This window comes from Nerophis lumbriciformis, linkage group LG27, assembly GCF_033978685.3.
Source record: "Nerophis lumbriciformis linkage group LG27, RoL_Nlum_v2.1, whole genome shotgun sequence".
NCBI lineage: Eukaryota > Metazoa > Chordata > Actinopteri > Syngnathiformes > Syngnathidae > Nerophis > Nerophis lumbriciformis.
Window position 1 is genome coordinate 14,289,093 of NC_084574.2, and position 20,950 is coordinate 14,310,042.

The window sequence follows — 20,950 nt, forward strand, 5'->3', positions numbered from 1 at the left end:
TCTTCCTCTACATCACTATCCCAGTTAAAAATCAGTGATAAAGCCTCCTCAGATGTCATCATTCTGGAGCTCATTTTTGGTGAATTTGTCAAGGAGATGACATGAGAACAGTGAGAAGGACAAGTGTGAGAAAGTTCCCTCTCTTCACACACCTGGCTCTGGGTCTCAGAGGCAATCAAACTACAAACAATTGTACATCAAAGTAAAAAGTACATCATAGAGACATGTTTATTTTGGATCTGAACAGCTGTTTACCCACATCAAAGCGTCTGGGTCAAAATGACCCGCAACATCATCTTTGTATACAACTCTAGACAGACATTCCCAATACACATCAAAGTGTCCAGATTTTACACACCAGTTCATGACCCTAGATGAGAAAAAGTCATCAAATTTCAGCAAGAAAAATAAAGGATAACCAGTACTTTGATCAACACAAAAACTGAAATGGGTCAAATTGACCCTTAACATAATACAAGGGTTAACAAACCCTATTATATTTACGAATCACTTCCAACTGATATTTCTTAAAATCATGGATTCAAACAATGTCACTTAAAGCAGTGTTTTTCATCATTTTCTGAGCCAAGGCACATTTTTTTCATTGAAAAAATCCAGAGGCACACCACCAGCAGAAAACATAACAAAAATGAAACTCGGTAGTCGATATTGACGATAAAAAGTTGTTCTTGCAATTGTTGGATATGAATTTAAACCATAACCAACCATGCATCACTATAGCTCTTGTCTCAAACTAGGTGTACTGTCATGACCTGTCACATCACGCCGTGACTTATTTTGGCCTTTTTTCCGGTTTCCTGTGTGTAGTGTTTTATTTCTTGTCTTGCGCTCCTATTTTGGTGGCTTTTCCTTTTTTGTTGGTATTTTCCTGTGTTTTCCTTGAACGCTATTCCCCGCACCTGCTTTGTTTTTTTCGCAATCAAGACTATTTAAGTTGTGCGGACGCTATCCTTCTTTGTGGGGACATTGTTGATTGTCATGTCATGTACGGATGTACTTTGTGGACGCCATCTGCTCCACACGCTGTAAGTCTTTGCTGTCGTCCAGCATTCTGTTTTTGTTTACTTTGCAGCCAGTTCAATTTTAGTTGCGTTTTGCATAGCCATCCCTAAGCTTTAATGCCTTTTCTTAGCGGCACTCGCCTTTTATTTATTTTTTGGTTTAAGTTTCAGATACCTTTTTACCTACATATTGTGATCACCACAATCCATGTTCCCGACATCTACAAAGCAATTAGCTACCTGCTGCCACCTACTGATATGGAAGAGTATTACACGGTTACTCTGCCGAGCTCTAGACAGCACAGACACTCAACAACGGCACATTTGTAGATTATAATTACTTGTTTGCAAAAAATGTTTTTCACCCAATTAGGTGAAATTACATAATCTCCCACCGCACACCAGACTGCATCTCTCGGCACACTAGTGTGCCACGGCACAGTGGTTGAAAAACACTGACTTAAAACAACCAACTTATTTGCTAAGGTTTCGGTTCTAACATATGTGGTATTTTTACGGACATATCTGCTCAGTGACACACTTTATTCAACGCTAAAGGTAATTTATGATGATTCTTCTCTTTTCTGACTTATTACTCTTGGTGCCACGTTGAATAATCGTGTTAAGCAATGTCAAAGCGTCAAATTATAAGGTTCATGCAATTGGGCATGAGCTGTCATGCAGTTATGGATGCCTCTGTATAGGGCTGGCCAATACAATATGGTAAAAAAAAAATACCATGAATATTTTTTTTCGTATCATCCGATCTCAATTTTATCACACACTTTTTATTTTTATTTTTAAATAAAGGCGGATTGTCCCGTACATAATTGTACCGAGTACCGCATCCTTACTGTTTACTACTGCAGTAGCTTGTAACATAAATTTCCACCATGTTTGTTTGAGGTAATGTATGACAACAACTGACCACTGTTCATATTTATAATTGTGTTTACCGGAGGTACAATGGTATAGGTCAGTGTTTTTCAACCTTTTTGAGCCAAGGCACAATTTTTGCGTTCCAGAGGTACACCACCAGCAGAAATCATTAAAAAAGGAAACTCAGTTGACAGTAAAAAGTCGTTGTCGCAATTGTTGGATATGACTTTAAACCATAACCAAGCATGCATCAATATAGCTCTTGTCTCAAAGTAGGTGTACTGTCACCACCTGTAACATCACGCCGTGACTTATTTGGAGTTTTTTGCTGTTTTCCTGTGTGTAGTGTTTTAGTTCTTGTCTTGCGCTCCTATTTTGGTGGCTTTTCTCTTTTTTTTTGGTATTTTCCTGTAGCAGTTTCATGTCTTTCTTTGAGCGATATTCCCCGCATCTACTTTGTTTTAGCAATCAAAAAGATTTCAGTTGTTTTCATCCTTCTTGGTGGGGACATTGTAGATTGTCATGTCATGTTCGGATGTACATTGTGGACGCCGTCTCTGCTCCGCAGTAAGTCTTTGCTGTCGTCCAGCATTCTGTTTTTGTTTACTTTGTAGCCAGTTCAGTTGAAGTTTCGTTCTGCATAGCCTTACCTAACCTTCAATGCCTTTTCTTAGAGGCACTCACCTTTTGTTTATTTTTGGTTTAAGCATTAGAAACCTTTTTACCTGCACACAGCCTCCCGCTGTTTGCAACATCTACAAAGCAGTTAGCTACCGGCTGACACCTACTGGTATGGACGAGTATTACACGGTTACTCTGCCGAGCTCAACAACAACACATCATTTGCAGACTATAATTACTGGTTTGCAAAAAAATATTTTTAACCCAAATAGGTGAAATGACATAATCTCCCACGGCACACCAGACCGTATCGTATACAGTGGTTGAAAAACGCTGGTATAGGTAACCCACGCTATGGTCCATAACTGCTTTTACAGCCACGGTTTTGCTCATTTTTCAGTATGTTTTGTGGGGGTAAAGAGAACAACAAATATTTTGTTTTTTTTTGCGTGTCATCACAAACATTCTGCAGTAAACAAAGTATCAGTAGCGCCCTGAATACTATAGGACCTTTATTTCAAGTTAACTTTTACTAAACAACACTTCAAAATGGTATATCATTTTTTGTATTCTTTAATTACCTTATCAGTGCTTATCACCAGGACTTTGGCGGACAACAAGCGGTGACCCAGATTGTGGAGTTTTTAAAACTCAAATTCTGTAACTTATATTGAATAAAAATACAGTCAAGTGCAGTTTCAATTTGAGATACTGTAAAAAAAAAAAAAAAAAAGGTGTACCAACACATAAACCCAATTTAATGATAATTTCAGGAAAAAAATATTTTTCTATCCACAAACAACAAAAAGAACATAAAGTGTCTATCTGCAGAGTTTGAGTGGAATCGTTTCAGACGCCATAAACAAAAAGTCTGATTAAAAATATTCAGAGATAAAAATGCCTTTTCTGATTAAGTTAGTGGGTGTGATTGTCCCAGTCGGGACCAATACAGTCACATAGATGTTCCTGCCAGTCCGCATTCGGGGCAACAATTTGGCAAATATATAACCTTACCTACCATAGCTGGTGAGACAGAGACACAGTACGTCTGCATCAGTGACGTGCAGTCACTAGAGGCAGGTGAGGCGGGGCCTCACCTGCCATCATGGAAAGAAAAAAAAATGTAAAAATCATTTTTTTTAATTAAATTGTTATATGTATCCAGTGATTATACAATAAAGTTATTTTCAATTTAACTTCACCCGTTTTAGATTATTTTTTATTTAAAATCGCTGAATTTTCACATTTGCCGTTCAAATACTGAGAAGAGACGGTGCGGTGAACAGCAGCCAGTTGAGGCACGTCACTCAATTGTGCCTCACCATGGATTGCGGACTCGGCTAACTGCTGGCCTGCTGTGCAGTGAGACCGTATTGCTATATGAATTATATTATACATTTCCATAGTTTAGTTAGCTGAAGTATATAATGTACAGTGTATTTTGTCAACAACTGTATGTGTGTAACGTATTTCTTGTGCTGAGCGATCATAAAACGGCTGTAAAAGACGAACTGGCTGAGGCTCGCAGTAATCCCGCCTCCTGCACCCCCGCCGTAGAATGCAACCCCTGACAGGAGTGTTATATCAACTAAAGCCCACACTTAAACTTTCCACGTGCAAGATTGAATCTATTTAAAAAAGTTATTTCTTAAGAAGAAGAAGCCAAAAAGTGCAAAAACAATAATGTTCATGTTGGAGGAGTTGTGAATGACTGCTGGGCCACAACATTAGGTACACCTGCAGACTGCAGGTGTACCTAATTCACAACTCCTCCAACACGAACATTATTGTTTTTGCACTTTTTGGCTTCTTATTAAATAACTTTTGTAACCTATTTTTATGGGCTTTCCTCTTTGTGATGTTAAGTTCCTGTTATGCGCTGTTATACAGTATATGCCTTGAGCTCTTATTTTGAAGGCGCTAAGAGCGGAAGTGATGACACGTTGGAGTGGAGCGGAGGTTTTTGAAAGAAGGTAAATAAAGTGGTCCTCGTGTAAACTGGAGCCTCCGTGTTTGTTATTTTGTAGTTTCATACAGTATAGGCGACATTTATAAACCCTCGGTTACACTTCTTTAAATAGATTAAATCTTGCACGTGGAAAGTTTAAGTGAGGGCTTTAGTTGATATAACACTCCCGTCAAGGGGTGCATTAATCCAGCACAACAGCGGCGCATGGACTTCATTTATAAGTAAAGGTAAGACCATAATAACGTGTTTTTTTTATTAAATGTGCTTTTTTGTGTGCTACAGTTTGTATGTGTAAAGTTAAAGTTAAGTTAAAGTACCAATGATTGTCACACACACTCTACGTGTAATGAAATTTGTCCTCTGCATTTGACCCATTCCCTTTATCACACACTGGGAGGTGAGGGGAGCAGTGGGCAGCAGTGGCGCCGCGCCCGGGAATAATTTTTGGTGATTTAACCCCCAATTCCAACCCTTGATGCTGAGTGCCAAGCAGGGAAGAATGCTGGTATGAGCTTTTAAACATAACCCGTTAACTGCTGCCAATCAAATGGTGAATAAGATACTCTTTAGGGTTCATATGTTTGTAAATCTGACTGTGATGAAGTCAGTGCCTCACCAGCCATCAACCTCACCGCGCGTCACTGGTCTGCATATACTCTTAAAATATTTTATATAAATAAAAAAAACTATTAAAAACAAGCAAATACAACATATACAAAATATACATTAAATTATGCATTATGCTGATTTTTATGTAAAATATAAATCTAATACTGCTGTAGCTTTGTGGTGAAATGGTTAGGAGCTGAGAGGAATGTAACATCCTTGACTTGTGAGTAAAGAATCTATAATGTCACTGAATGTTTTTGTCCGGACCAAGAACTCTCATAAAAGTACTCTTGACTTTAGACGAGGATGACAGTTCCACCTTTCAGCAGAACAATGATCCAAAGTGCACGATCACGATATCAAAGCAATGGCTTTAAGACACCTCTGACTGCCTCTGTGAAACATACTTATACAAGTAAAAGATCTAAAGATGGCTGCACCGTAGCTTCCATGCAAACAGGATGGCACTCGAGAGATGCTGCAAAAGACTGCTCAAAGATATGTGTGCCAAGCTTGTGATATTCCAAGAGCTTTTAGGGTGTATTTGCTGGCAATGTTGCATCAATAAAGTATTAACCAAAGGCTGTAGATACTTAATGTACAAAACCAGTGAAGTTGGCACATTGTGTAAATGGTAAATAAAAACAGAATACAATGATTTACAAATCCTTTTCAACTTATATTCAATTGAATAGACTGTAAAGACAGGACACATAACGTTCAAACTGGTAAACCTTGTTATTTTTTGCAAATATTAGCTCATTTGGAATTGGATGCCTGCAACATGTTTCAAAAAAGCTGGCACAAGTGGCAAAAAAGACTGAGAAAGTTGAGGAATGCTCATCAGACACTTATTGGGAACATCCCACAGGTGAACAGGTGGGTGCCATGATTGGGCAGAAAAGCAGCTTCCATGAAATGCTCAGTCATTCACAAACAAGGATGGGGCGAGGGTCACCACTTTGTGAACAAATGCGTGAGCAAATTGTCCAACAGTTTAAAAACAACATTTCTCAACGAGCTATCGCAAAACAATTAGGGATTTCACCTTCTACGGTTCGCAATATCACCAAAAGGTTCAGAGAATCTGGAGAAATCAATGCACGTAAGCGGCAAGGCCAAAAACCAACATTGAATGCCCGTGACCTTCGATCCCTCAGGCGGTACTGCATGAGTGTGACATCAGTGTGTAAAGGATATCACCACAAGGGCTTAGGAACACTTCAGAAAACCACTGTCAGTAACTACAGTTTGTTGCTACATCTGTAAGAGCAAGTTAAAACTCTACTATGCAAAGCGAAAGCCATTTATCAGCAACACCCAGAACCGCCGCCGGTTTCGCTGGGCCCTAGCTCATCTAAGATGGACTGACGCAAAGTGGAAAAGTGTTCTGTGGTCTGACGAGTCCACATTTCAAATTGTTTTTGGAAACTGTGGACGTTGTGTATTCCGAAACAAAGAGGAAAAGAACTGTTATAGGCGCAAAGTTGAAAAGCCAGCATCTGTGATGGTATGGGGGTGTATTAGTGCCCAAGGCATGGGTAACTTACGCATCTGTGAAGGCAACATTAATGCTGAAAGGCACATACAGGTTTTGGAGCAACATATGTTGTCATCCAAGCATCGTCTTTTTCATGGACGCCCCTGCTTATTTCAGCAAGACAATGCCAAGCCACGTGTTACAACAGCGTGGCTTCATAGTAAAAGAGTGCGGGTACTAGACTGGCCTGCCAGTAGTCCAGACCTGTCTCTCATTGAAAATGTGTGGCGCATTATGAAGCGTAAAATACGACAACGGAGAACCCGGGCTGTTGAGCAACTTAAGCTGTACATCAAGCAAGAATGCCAACTTTTTTGCAATGTGTTGCTGCCATGAAATTCTAAGTTAATGATTATTTGCAAAAACATATATATGTTTCTGAGTTTGAACATTAAATACCTTGTCTTAGCAGTTAATTCAATTGAATATAAGTTGAAAAGGATTTGCAAATCATTGTATTTTATTTTTTATTTAAGATTTACACAACATGCCAACTTCACTGGTTTTGGGTTTTGTATATTACAAGTTGATTATCCAAGAAATGCTAAGGGTGGCAATTGTCTGAGGCAGATATTTACATATGTCTATATTTAAGTGTTACTTCTTTACTTTCATAGTCATATTACAAAACACCTAGTGTTCTTCCTGTTGTTCTCTTTTGGTTGTCTGCAAGTACTGTATGTGTCAACCTTGATTTTGTGGTATGCAGGGAGTAGCCATAACTCCTTTCTCTTATCTGTTCCTGTGCCCAGCTGAGGAGGAATGGGTATGTGTTCGGGCTGGAGGAAGAGACAATGAGGGTGGGAGCAAGAGACACTTTATAGATGAGAAGGTTTCCGTATTTTAGATTAGACCATTTTAGCTGCGCTAGTGAATGCTTCTGTACTGGATTGGTCTCACGTTTATTTTCCAAGCTTTGAAAATCAATCACAAAATACCCATTCTGTCTGGTGGTCAAAGAACTCAGCTTATGTGTCATAAAAATAACTTGGGAGTGACCAGCAACTTAAATTACCTGGGAGGAACATCTGGTCCAAACGCAACACTGTAAATGTAAAGCCAGCTGCCTGTGTTGCTACCATTAAGGGTAGTGAACAAATGTGTACTAAACTCTTGGACTCATTTTGTGTCGGATACCTATGTGTTTCTTGTAGAAACACATGTCACCATACCAGTTAACATTTTAAAAGAAACAGCTGATGTTACTGACACTGGAAATGATACACACATGAATGGTGTGGGATTATCTGCAGTGCCCATGCCGGTTTATAAATAGGGTTTGCATTGTGGATTGGTAGTTGGCAAAATGACAATCGGGGTGAAACCTCCACTGTCATTTTAGTAAATGATCTGGTTTGTGTGCAGTGACAAAGTCTATAGCCCATTTAGAACTTGATACATTATTTGAACTGCAACAAGGTCTATAGCCCATTTAGAACCTGAAACATGACTTGAACAGACTCAAATTGATGAAGAGGTGAACACACCAAATCCATTGTCTCTCGCATATATCTGACAAGTGAACAGAGAGCTGATTCATCTTTGATGAAACTGGTTGATGTTCTAACAGATTGCTACGTGCGGATATTTGCTACATGATGGCTCGCTATTAAAGAAATGGCTACCGCTGGCAAACCCTTCTTTCAGATTGCTGCACCAGAATGATCATAATCAGTCGGAGCATAAAGGAGAACACAAAACCTATTTTTTTGGCCTCATTTAAAAAGTAATTGTGTATCAAAACTTGTCACACCTGCCAAATGACAGGGAATCCCAACCAGGTCGTCCAACCTGTTCCACTGTCGCCCATCTCCGCCTCAACACAACCGTTATATCTGTGCGAGTCCAGTGCCTTGTTCAATGTCTGGTAGCCTATATTGGATGACTGTGATGCGTCAGCGTAAAAGGTGTCCATCAATGTAGCTTCTTCACTCGATCACTGTCATCAAGCGGGGGTGTATTTGTCATCGCAAAGAGAAAAGGCTGTATTATTCACATAAAGTTGAAATGGATGAATAATTTCGTATGTAATTAAAAACAGTGTATCATTTCAAGAACACACACACACGGAATGTGATTAGGCCAAATGATGTATTGACATTTGGCCAAATAACATGTTGTTTTGTGATGACTCAACGTTTAAATCCCTCTTTTAACTGAATGGCTTTGGTTAATCACATTATAATGGCATGGGGAAAAAAAAAAAATCTATTTCCCAAGCATGAGCTAGCCCAGGGGTCGGCAACCCGCGGCTCTAGAGCCGCATGCGGCTCTTTAGCGCCACCCTAGTGGCTCTCTGGAGCTTTTTCAAAAATGTATGAAAAATGGAAAAAGATGAGGGGAAAAAATATATTTTTTGTTTTAATATGGTTTCTGTAGGAGGACAAACATGACACAAGCCTCCCTAATTGTTATAAAGCACACTGTTTATATTAAACATGCGTCACTGATTTTGAGTATTTGGCGAGCGCCGTTTTGTCCTACTAATTATGGCGGTCCTTGAACTCACCGTAGTTTGTTTACGGGGGACGGCGTGGCGCAGTGGAAGAATGGCCGTGCGCGACCCGAGGGTCCCTGGTTCAATCCCCACCTAGTACCAACCTCGTCATGTCCGTTGTGTCCTGAGCAAGACACTTCACCCTTGCTCCTGATGGGTGCTGGTTAGCGCCTTGCATGGCAGCTCCCTCCATCAGTGTGTGAATGTGTGTGTGAATGGGTAAATGTGGAAGTAGTGTCAAAGCGCTTTGAGTACCTTGAAGGTAGAAAAGCGCTATACAAGTACAACCCATTTATCATTTATTTATTTACATGTATAACTTTCTCCGACTTTCTAGGACGTGTTTTATGCCACTTCTTTTTCTGTCTCATTTTGTCCACCAAACTTTTAAGGTTGTGCATGAATGCAAAAAGGTGAGTTTTGTTGATGTTATTGACTTGTGTGGAGTGCTAATCAGACATATTTGGTCACTGCATGACTGCAAGCTAATCGATGCTAACATGCTATTTAGGCTAGCTATATGTACATATTGCATCATTATGCCTCGTTTGTAGGTATATTTGAGGTAATTTAGTTTCTTTTAAGTCCTTAATTCAATTTATATCTCATGACACACAATCTCTATGTAATATGGTTTTTATTTTTTTGCGGCTCCAGACAGATTTGTTTTTGTATTTTTGGTCCAATATGGCTCTTTCAACATTTTGGGTTGCCGACCCCTGAGCTAGCCAATAAAAATATAAAATAATCTCGTCGAATATATTAATCAGGGTTCGTACACCTTTTCCATGGCCAAATTTTTAAGGACTTTCAAGATCAATTTTCCAGTTTCTCCAGTACCCTTCAACAGGCGAAAACCAGTGTGAATCAATCCATAGCCTTGTTTGAGGTCACCAAGGAAAAAGACGGAAAACCTGCTAAAACCCAAGTCCAACATTGAACCGGCAGTTATCATTAACTGAATGGGGCATAGCAAATGAAGCAGTGTTTCTGTAGACTATTCAATGGCATTGGTGTTTGCAAACGTGTCTCCATTTGTGTTGTTTTTCACATTTATTGTTATTTTTCTTACTACCAGCACTCAATGACAATGAACAGCACAAATTGATTCACGCCGTATTTGTGCTTGTAAACTGCATAACGTGATATAAATACACGCACCCTCAAAATTTCAATTTCACTCATTTATTAACAAAACTGTATAAGGATAATAAATTAAAGGAAAATATTTTGTTTGTTTCACAACACCTCAGTCACCTTTCATTCAGCATATCTAGCCTTATAACTGTGACTATGATAACAAAGTCACAAAAAAGAGAAATGCTAACTTTTTTTGCTTTCACTGAGGTAACCAGACAAGTTAAGTAGATAACAAAAATAATAGAGCACAAAATGCATACAACCATGTTGTGTAAAAACTACAAAATCATTCATATTAACTCAGCTCTAAGTTGTGAAAAAGGTTTCAAATTATACATTACATGACCTTCACAGTATAAACAAGTCCAATAATGGACTAATAATTTCCATCCAATGTTCATTAAAGGCCTACTGAAACCCACTACTACCGACCACGCAGTCTGATAGTTTATACATCAATGATGAAATCTTAACATTGCAACACATGCCAATACGGCCGGGTTAGCTTACTAAAGTGCAATTTTAAATTTGGCGCAAAATATCCTGCTGAAAACGTCTCGGTATGATGACGCCAGCACGTGACGTCACGGATTGTAGAGGACATTTTGGGACAGCATGGTGGCCAGCTATTAAGTCGTCTGTTTTCATCGCAAAATTCCACAGTATTCTGGACATCTGTGTTGGTGAATCTTTTGCAATTTGTTCAATGAACAATGGAGACAGCAAAGAAGAAAGCTGTGGGTGGGAAGCGGTGTATTGCGGCAGGTGTTGTGCCGGATAACGCACCCCCACCGTAGAATGCACCCCCTGACTGTTGTGCCGGATAATACAGCCGGTGTTTCATTGTTTACATTCCCGGAAGATGACCGTCAGGCTTTACCATTGGCCTGTGGAGAACTGGGACAACAGAGACTCTTACCAGGAGGACTTTGAGTTGGATACGCAGACGCGGTACCGTGAGTACGCATGCAGCTGCGGCTTTCAAACATTTGATCGCTTGCTCGTACGTGCGTGCCGCTATGTGCATGTCACGTACGTAACTTTGGGGACTTTGGGGAAATATATGTGCTGTATGAACTTTGGGGAGGTGAACGGTACTTTGGGCTGTGGGATTGAGTGTGTTGTGCAGGTGTTTGAGTTGTATTGGCGGGTTATATGGACGGGAGGGGGGAGGTGTTTGTTATGCGGGATTAATTTGTGGCATATTAAATATAAGCCTGGTTGTGTTGTGGCTAATAGAGTATATATATGTCTTGTGTTCATTTACTGTTTTAGTCATTCCCAGCTGAATATCAGGTCCCACCCGCCTCTCACAGCATCTTCCCTATCTGAATCGCTCCCACTGCCCTCTAGTCCTTCACTCTCACTTTCCTCATCCACGAATCTTTCATCCTTGTTTTAATTAATGAGGAAATCGTCGCTTTCTCGGTCCGAATCGCTCTCGCTGCTGGTGGCCATGATTGTAAACAATGCGCGGATGTGAGAAGCTCCACAACCTGTGACGTCACGCTACTCGTCTGCTACTTCCGGTACAGGCAAGGTTTTTTTATCAGCGACCAAAAGTTGCAAACTTTATCGTCGATGTTCTCTACTAAATCCTTTCAGCAAAAATATGGCAATATCGCGAAATGATCAAGTATGACACATAGAATGGACCTGCCATCCCCGTTTGAATAAGAAAATCGCAATTCAGTAGGCCTTTAAAATGACAACCTCCCGGCATGATGGACCGATGCACCACTGTCCTCTTGAGGGCGACACATAGCCGTATATATACGGCTCTGGCATGTAAGATCAAGCGTGTAGCTTTCATTTTTACGGAAACATATTTAATTTTTTTTCATTTTATAATTTGCCTATTGAGTCGGACTGCCTAGAAATATGATGAACATTTCCAAGCATTTACAAGCACTTCACCCACAATTCAAGCATTTTCCAAACCTTGAAAACACAACATTAAAATCCAAGCATTTTCAAGGTTTTTAAGCACGAACCCTGATTAATATACTGAGCCATTTGTATGACAAGTTGAGTCAGCAGCAATATATTGTTTGTTGCTGCATAAACGATGCACGAGATGTGCTTCAATGTTGTCTACAGTCTGTACTTCCAGAAAGAACATGCACTTTTTTGTAACTATGCAATTGCAACTAACAATACGGGGCCGTGACACCACATGTTTTAATATTTCATGGACAGTTTAATTACACAAACATTTTTAATCTCTAAATTGGAATCAGAATTATCCACTTTGGAAAGGTGCTATTGTTGGGTCTCTCAGGACATCATGGCTACCATCTATTCTGCTAAGTATTCAACTAGTATGCCACCACCTTCACACATACTTGAAGAAATTACCCTTGAGTGCCACGTTTTCTCCTTAAATGGTACTACGAATTTGAGCCAAATGGTTCATTTGTTTCCCTTCATGTTGTCTCTCATGTTGGAAAATCACTTCAATGCGTTTGGGCCAAACAAATAAGCTGTGTGGCCTGTGGTGAAAAATGGCTGAATAAAGTACCGTATTTTTCGGAGTATAAGTCGCACCGGAGTATAAGTCGCACCTGCCGAAAATGCATAATAAAGAAGGAAAAAAACATATACAAGTCACACTGGAGCCCGGCCAAACTATGAAAAAAACTGTGATCTATAGTCCGAAAAATACGGTACTTTACTGATGGTTGTTTAGTACAGCGAACCAAGGTGGACAAAGAATGTTGGCATTCATAGTGAGCACTAACTTACCTTTGGAGAATGTTTGTCATTTGTGAAATATATTATACCATGCTTTTGGTAGTGTCAGTGACATGCAGGTTACTCACTTTGTATAGGAGAACTGCACTTCTTTTAGAATTTTGCCCATCGTTCACAATCATTATAACAGACAAGAAGACAAACGTTTTTGTTTTTTTCTTGCTTTCTAACACAGTTTTTGGTGGCTAGCAATGCAGCTAATGGGAACAATCAATTCTACCACTAAATCACTTTAAAATTGTAATTAAAACGTCAACAATACTTTATTTACGTTACGTGACCTGTATAATAACTTAACTGTAGCGACATTGGTTTTGTAAGAGCAAACAATGAGGAACTCTTTTTCTATCGTCCTAACACATCGACATGAGCCAACAACACACCAAAAGGTGTGTTGTTGTTTGTGCCACTATATACTTCCTGTTTCGGCCCGACATAGATTATTCGTCTATTGTGTTTCTGCTGGTATGGATTTCTCATTCATCACTCAAAGCAACGTTTGTAAGTTTTACAATATAACTAAAACAATTTATACTGACTCAGCCGTCCAATGTGTGGTGTCTGTAGGAGTGTTTTTATGCACATTTGTACGTGCTATCATCATGTAATCAAGGTAGCGTGAGTAGCATTAGCGAATATGCTAACATGTTTGCAAATGTCTGTGTTAGTATCATTAACTTACAATGGCATTCTTTTTGTATTGTTTCAGTTTTGTAAATTCACCAAAACTACACTGTGGAATTATTGAGTCTATTTACCTGATTGGAGAGCTAGCTTCCGCAGCTAATGGTCCAAGATGATGACTTTTTTTTTGTTTGATTAAAATGGCACAGAACTTTCCTTCAGAAGGTCTTATCTTAGTCCATGTGATGTCATATGAAAGAAAAATTGAGCTGTTTGGCCACAATACCCAGCCATATGTTTGGAGGAGAAATGGTGAAGCCTTTAATCCCAGGAACAACCATTCCAACCGTCAAGCATGGTGGTGGTAGTATTATGCTCTGGGCCTGTTTTGCTGCCAATGGAACTGGTGCTTTACAGAGAGTAAATGGGACAATAAAAAAGGAGGATTACCTCCAAATTTTTCAGGACAACCTAAAATCACCAGCCCGGTGGCTGGTTCTTGGGCGTAGTTGGGTGTTCTAACAGGACAATGACCCCAAACACATGTCAAAAGTGGTAAAGGAATGGCTAAATAAGTCTAGAATTAAGGTTTTAGAATGGCCTTCCCAAAGTCATGACTTAAACGTGTGGACAATGCTAAAGAAACAAGTCCACATTTAGCTAAACTGCACCAATTTTGTCAAGAGGAGTGGTCAAAAATTCAACGAGAAGCTTGTGGATGGCTACCAAAAGCGCCTTATTGCAGTGAAACTTGCCAAGGGACATGTAACCAAATATTAACATGGCTGTATGTATACTTTTGACCCAGCAGATTTGCTCACATTTTCAGTAGACCCATAATAAATTCATAAAAGAACCAAACTTCATGAATGTTTTTCGTGACCAACAAGTATGTGCTCCAATCACTATCACAAAAAAGTAAGAGTTGTAGAACTTATTGGAAACTCAAGACAGCCATGACATTATGTTCTTTACACGTGTATGTAAACTTTTGACCACGACTGTATATGTCAGAAAAGAGTACAATCACAGTCCTACCTTTGAAAATGAGTGATGAGAAATATAATCATCCACAGCATGGCATACTTTACATCTTACTCCTTGTTTTACTTATTACTCATTTACTTCACATCTCATCTGAATGTGTAGCTGTGGTGTAAATAAAGATAAAATAAGTGTAAGCTGAATACTCAAGTTCTCTACTTACTTCGCCTCTTGCCGACATCTCCCTTGGAGGTAGCAGCTTCGTTCAGTAGCACCATTCCCATGGTGATCGCAGCATCTGGAGAATGGTTGTCAAGGAAACTATACACTCCTATAGTTTAACCCAAGAAGAACCAGGGCAAACATTCTAAGTGTCGCAACATTGTCGCACAAGAGTATGGGTCAAAAGGCACATTCCTGCTGAAAAGTACCAACCGCACACAAATTAATGGCAATTGTAGTTGAAGCCATACCCTGAAAATAGTATGATGCAAGTGTTTTTTCTCCAGGAAGACTGAAAAAGGAATGATTATGCTGTGACTGTCCATCAGTGTTGGTCATCATTCAATCAATCAATAAATCAATGAAAGTTTACTTAAATAGCCCTAAATCACAAATATCCCAAAGGGCTGCGTAAGCCACAACGACATCCTTGGCTCAGATGGATATGGTTAATAACGCATCAAGGGATCCTCTCGCATGTAGATAAGCATACCTGCCAACTTTTGAAATCAGAAAAACCTAGTAGCCAGGGTCCAGGGGCCGCAGGCCCCGGTAGGTCCAGGACAAAGTCCTGGTGGGAGGTTCAGGTTCGCCCCCCGACGCAAAATGATTATTAGCATTCAAACAGGTTAAAATGTTGCTAAAACCATCACTTTTCTATCAGTCAGTGACTTTTCAAAACAAAAATATTACAGCAAAAATCGTATGGGTTGATTGACATGTTTATTCTGTAAACTAACTTCAATAGTTTGAAATTATTTTGACAGTTAATGCCAGTTATCCTGTCAACCTTTCACAAGACTTAAATTTGTTAATTGAAAGTATAAACAGTATAAACACTTTTTACAGTAAACAAATGGTAAAACAGTACTAAACAATTCCATAAAAAAAAAATTGGTGTCATTATTAACTTTCTGTCCAAGCTTGTATAATCTACTGCCTTGTTCAATTGTAAAAAATATTCTGTGCCTAAAATTCACATTTCTATCACAATTATCATACTGTAAACATGGTAAGCTAACTTCATTAAAATTAATAGTCCTGTCAATAGCATGGAATTACAATTCAAATGTAGTTTTTTTGTAAGCCTTTCAAAAGAATTCAAAATATGAAAAATCAATGAAAATTAATTTAAGCCATCAGACACTTGAAAAGTGGCACATCACATCTCTAATGTAATCATTTTAACTTTTCAACAGAAATAGCACTGCAAAAATATTAAGGACATACTTCTGTATTTTGGTAGTTATGCTGTCAACATTTAACAAGATTTCTTCAACTTGGACTTGAAAGCATAAATAGTATAAACACTTTTAACAGTATAACAGTACTAAACAATTCCAATAGATAACATTGGTGTCATTACCTTTTTGTGGCTAAAATCCGGAAAACGTTGAAAGTTTTCCACTTGTATCGCTAGCAACGGCATTAGACTTGTGTTTTTTTGTCCCAACGTGGTCTTTTACATCGCTAATTCCTCCGTGTCCGATCGAAAAATCTTGTCTGCACAAGGTGCAATTCGCGTAGTTTTCACCCTTTTTGGAACGGATAATTATTCCCGGATAGGCTTTTGAATATTCTTCACGGAATGACTGCAGTTTTCTTTTTGGTTTAAGACTCGTTTGCGATTTTTCTCCGGCTGATTCCATGATCGTTCGCTCGTTTGGAAACAATGGCAACTGGTGCCTCGTGCTTGGCAGCGGTGCTATAAATAGCCTCGCGCATGGCATTCGGAATGGCTCGATAGGAAGTTACGGGAAGCAGTGTCGATTGTCATTGTTGTTACGCGATTTCGTGAATAAAACTTTTTAAAAAATATTGTTTTTTAATTAATGAAAAACCGTATTTTTTATCACTGCAACCGTAACCCGGAATAGGTTGATGAAAACCGTACTAATTACGGGAAAACCGGAGTAGTTGGCAGGTATGGATAAGTCAGGGCACCGAAATATCATCGACTGATGCACAAGGAGTGGTCCACTCCGGGTGCTGACTGGGGTCGGCAACCCAAAATGTTGAGCCATTTTGGACCAAAAATACAAAAAACACATCTGTCTGGAGCCGCGAAAAATGAAAAGCCGTATATAAGTCTCATAATAATATATACAAACCCCGTTTCCATATGAGTTGGGAAATTGTGTTTGATGTAAATATAAACGGAATACAATGATTTGCAAATCCTTTTCAACCCATATTCAATTGAATGCACTACAAAGACAACATATTTGATGTTCAAACTCATAAACTTTATTTATTTTTTGCAAATAATAATTAACTTAGAATTTCATGGCTGCAACACGTGCCAAAGTAGTTGGGGAAGGGCCTGTTCACCACTGTGTTACATGGCCTTTCCTTTTAACAACACTCAGTAAAGGTTTGGGAACTGAGGAGACACATTTTTTAAGCTTCTCAGGTGGAATTATTTCCCATTCTTGCTTGATGTACAGCTTAAGTTGTTCAACAGTCCGGGGGTCTTCGTTGTGGTATTTTAGGCTGCATAATGCGCCACACATTTTTAACGGGAGACAGGTCTGGACTACAGGCAGGCCAGTCTATTATCCGCACTCTTTTACTATGAAGCCACGTTGATGTAACACGTGGCTTGGTATTGTCTTGCTGAAATAAGCAGGGGCGTCCATGGTAATGTTGCTTGGATGGCAACATATGTTGCTCCAAAACCTGTATGTACCTTTCAGCATTAATGGCGCCTTCAAAGATGTGTAAGTTACCCATGTCTTGGGCACTAATACACCCCCATACCATCACACATGCTGGCTTTTCAACTTTGCGCCTATAACAATCCGGATGGTTCTTTTCCTCTTTGGTCCGGAGGACACGATGTCCACAGTTTCCAAAAACAATTTGAAATGTGGACTCGTCAGACCACAAAACACTTTTCCACTTTGTATCAGTCCATCTTAGATGAGCTAAAGCCCAGCGAAGCTGACGACGTTTCTGGGTGTTGTTGATAAACGGTTTTCGCCTTGCATAGGAGGTGTGTAACTTGCACTTACAGATGTTGCGAGCAACTGTAGTTACTAACAGTGGGTTTCTGAAGGGTTCCTGAGCCCATGTGGTGATATCCTTTACACAATGATGTCCCTTGTTGATGCAGTACAGCCTGAGGGATCGAAGGTTACGGGCTTAGCTGCTTACGTGCAGTGATTTCTCCAGATTCTCTGAACCCTTTGATGATATTACGGACCGTAGATGGTGAAATCCCTAAATTCCTTGCAATAGCTGCTTGAGAAAGTTTTTTCTTAAACTGTTCAACAATTTGCTCACACATTTGTTGACAAAGTGGTGACCCTCGCCCCATCCTTGTTTGTGAATGACTGAGCATTTCATGGAATCTACTTTTATACCCAATCATGGCACCCACCTGTTCCCAATTTGCCTGTTCACCTTTGGGATGTTTCAAATAAGTGTTTGATGAGCATTCCTCAACTATATCAGTATTTATTGCCACCTTTCCCAACTTCTTTGTCACGTGTTGCTAGCATCAAATTCTAAAGTTAATGATTATTTGCAAAAAATAAATGTTTATCAGTTTGAACATCAAATATGTTGTCTTTGTAGCATATTCAACTGAATATGGGTTGAAAATGCTTTGCAAATCATTGTATTCTGTTTATATTTACATCTAACACAATTTCCCAACTCATATGGAAACAGGGTTTATATATTAGCAGAGATCTCCGATAATATCGGCAGTCCGACATTATTGGCCGATAAATGCTTTAAAATGTAATATTGGAAATTATCGGTATCTGTTTCAAAAAGTAAAATTTATGACTTTTTAAAACGCCGCTGTACGAAGTGGTACACGGACGTAGGGAGAAGCACAGAGCGCCAATAAACCTTAAAGGCACTGCCTTAACGTGCCGGCCCAATCACATAATATCTACGACTTTTCACACACACAAGTGAATACATGTATACTTGGTCAACAGCCATACAGGTCACACTGAGGGTGGCCGTATAAACAACTTTAACATCGTTACAAATATGCGCCACACTGTGAACCCACACCAAACAAGAATGACAAACACATTTCCGCACCGTAACACAACAGAACAAATACCCAGAACCCCTTGCAGCACTAACTCTTCTGGGACGCTACAATATACACCCCCCGCTACCTCCCCCACCTCAACCCACATTGGTAAGCAAATGTATCTCTGTAGCAGATGCGACCTTGAACCTGTTATTTCTTATGGGGACAAACATCAGCTCGGAGTGAATCGTTGTATTAGCGCCTCGGATACAGAAGTGCAAACGTGCAAGTGCACGCGACAGCACAGGCAGACAGAGAAGTAGTCAAATACCAGCAGAAAGTCTACTTCAAACAAGTAAACAGGCACAGCCTATTATTGGCGGATGAATTCAGAACAAATGAAACATGGAGGTTAGACGAGACCAATCTTTCGCTTTTATATTGTCTGTTTATGTGGCCAAGCAGGTAGCCTCCCTGTGGAGACTACAATCTGATGGCGCTTTCATTCCCAAAAAACGAATGCGGCAGACAGAAGAATTTGTATATGCTATCACACACGGAAAAAAGGTGCGTCCTAAGTGGTGTGTGAAGAGCAAATGAAGAAACAAACCTCGCGGGTTGAATTGAATACATTTGCAGACCAAATGAGCTGCTGTACACTGCAGAGGTTTTTTTTTTCTTTTTTAATTGATTTGCAATTTGCTGCAGACTAACATTGGCAAAAGGATACTCAGGAGAAGGATGATGTGAGACTCTGCCACAAACTGAGCCTGACTGCTGCCATGAATGTAACTCTGTAAAAGAAACACACATACAGAGAAGGTAAAGACTGGGTTGTACAAGTATAAAGGACTGAAACATATTGGGGTTCAGATCAGGGGACTAACTTGACAATGGTAGGAACATTCAAATTAAGAGATATTCTGCATGAGGAAGCTTTAATTTTCAAATGACAAATGTACCTGCAGTACCAAAAGTCGAGTAAGTACGTACCGTATTTTTCGGACTATAAGTCACAGTTTTTTTCATAGTTTGGCCGGGGGTGCGACTTATACTCAGGAGCGACTTATGTGTGAAATTATTAACACATTACTGTAAAATATCAAATAATATTATTTAGCTCATTCACGTAAGAGACTCGACGTATAAGATTTCATTGGATTTAGCGATTAGGAGTGACAGATTGTTTGGTAAACGTATAGCATGTTCTATATGTTATAGTTATTTGAATGACTCTTACCATAATATGTTACGTTAACATACTGTAAATACTAAAAACAAATCTATGGATAAATGTACACAGATAAGACATGTAGCAGGTAAAACATGCATTTGGTAAAGATAAAACACAAATTGTAGCAATTTGTTACAACATTCAGTAATTTCACTTGCATTGGTTGACGCTAATTGGGCGGTTTTAACTCCGCTAATATTTGGCATCAAGCCAGGCAGCTGTGTGCGCGTCTATGTATCTACATGTGCACAACAGATGAGTTTATGAGAGTAGCGTATGTGTGTTTGTGAGAATAGCAACGTATTGGCTGAGTGACGTCAGTGGGCGATGAAGAGAGAGAGGGAAGGAATTGGAATTTTCTATCTCACAAAGTGTACTGGGGGGTCTGCCCACTCAAATAACCAAACGTGGCTTTTTGGTCAATAAAAGGTTCCAAAAACGTATTTAATAAATCCATCCTAACTTTACTGATGTCAATCAATGAGTGATGGAACCGAGGCAGAAAGAAAGACAAAGTGGAAGTCTTGTGGAAATGAGAAAACGGATGAATGGAGGTGTGGTAGTCCTTTCAGCCTTCACACATTATTAGCACCTCGGTTTACAGCACATATAAGGTCTGCTTCTCCACATGACTGCCCCCGTGTTCATTCTTTTTCCTATCAGACACGGATGAGGACGGAAAGATGAATACAGATGACAAAGAAGGAGGAGTAAAAGGGCGGACAGATTTTCCTTGCTTGGCTGGTGAGAAATTACGAATGTTTGCACTTGAAAGAAGACGTACAGACGGCAAAGACTGAAGCTGATACGTTTGTCTTACCGACAGACCGTGTTGTCTTGCACAAGCCGGGACTTTGA

The 20,950-nt window shown here is 39.5% G+C and overlaps 1 protein-coding gene across 1 annotated transcript in view; it reads right to left on the bottom strand.

Annotated features, from left to right (window-relative positions):
- LOC133624368 (dolichyl-diphosphooligosaccharide--protein glycosyltransferase subunit TUSC3) overlaps nt 1-20,950 on the bottom strand; it is a 195,162-nt gene that overhangs the window by 13,097 nt on the left and 161,115 nt on the right. The window contains exons 7-8 of the mRNA XM_061987857.2: nt 19,589-19,652; nt 14,863-14,937 (exon numbers count right to left, since the gene is read on the bottom strand). Of these exons, the coding sequence (XP_061843841.1) occupies nt 14,863-14,937; nt 19,589-19,652 (139 nt within the window). The remainder of the gene's footprint in view (nt 1-14,862; nt 14,938-19,588; nt 19,653-20,950) is intronic.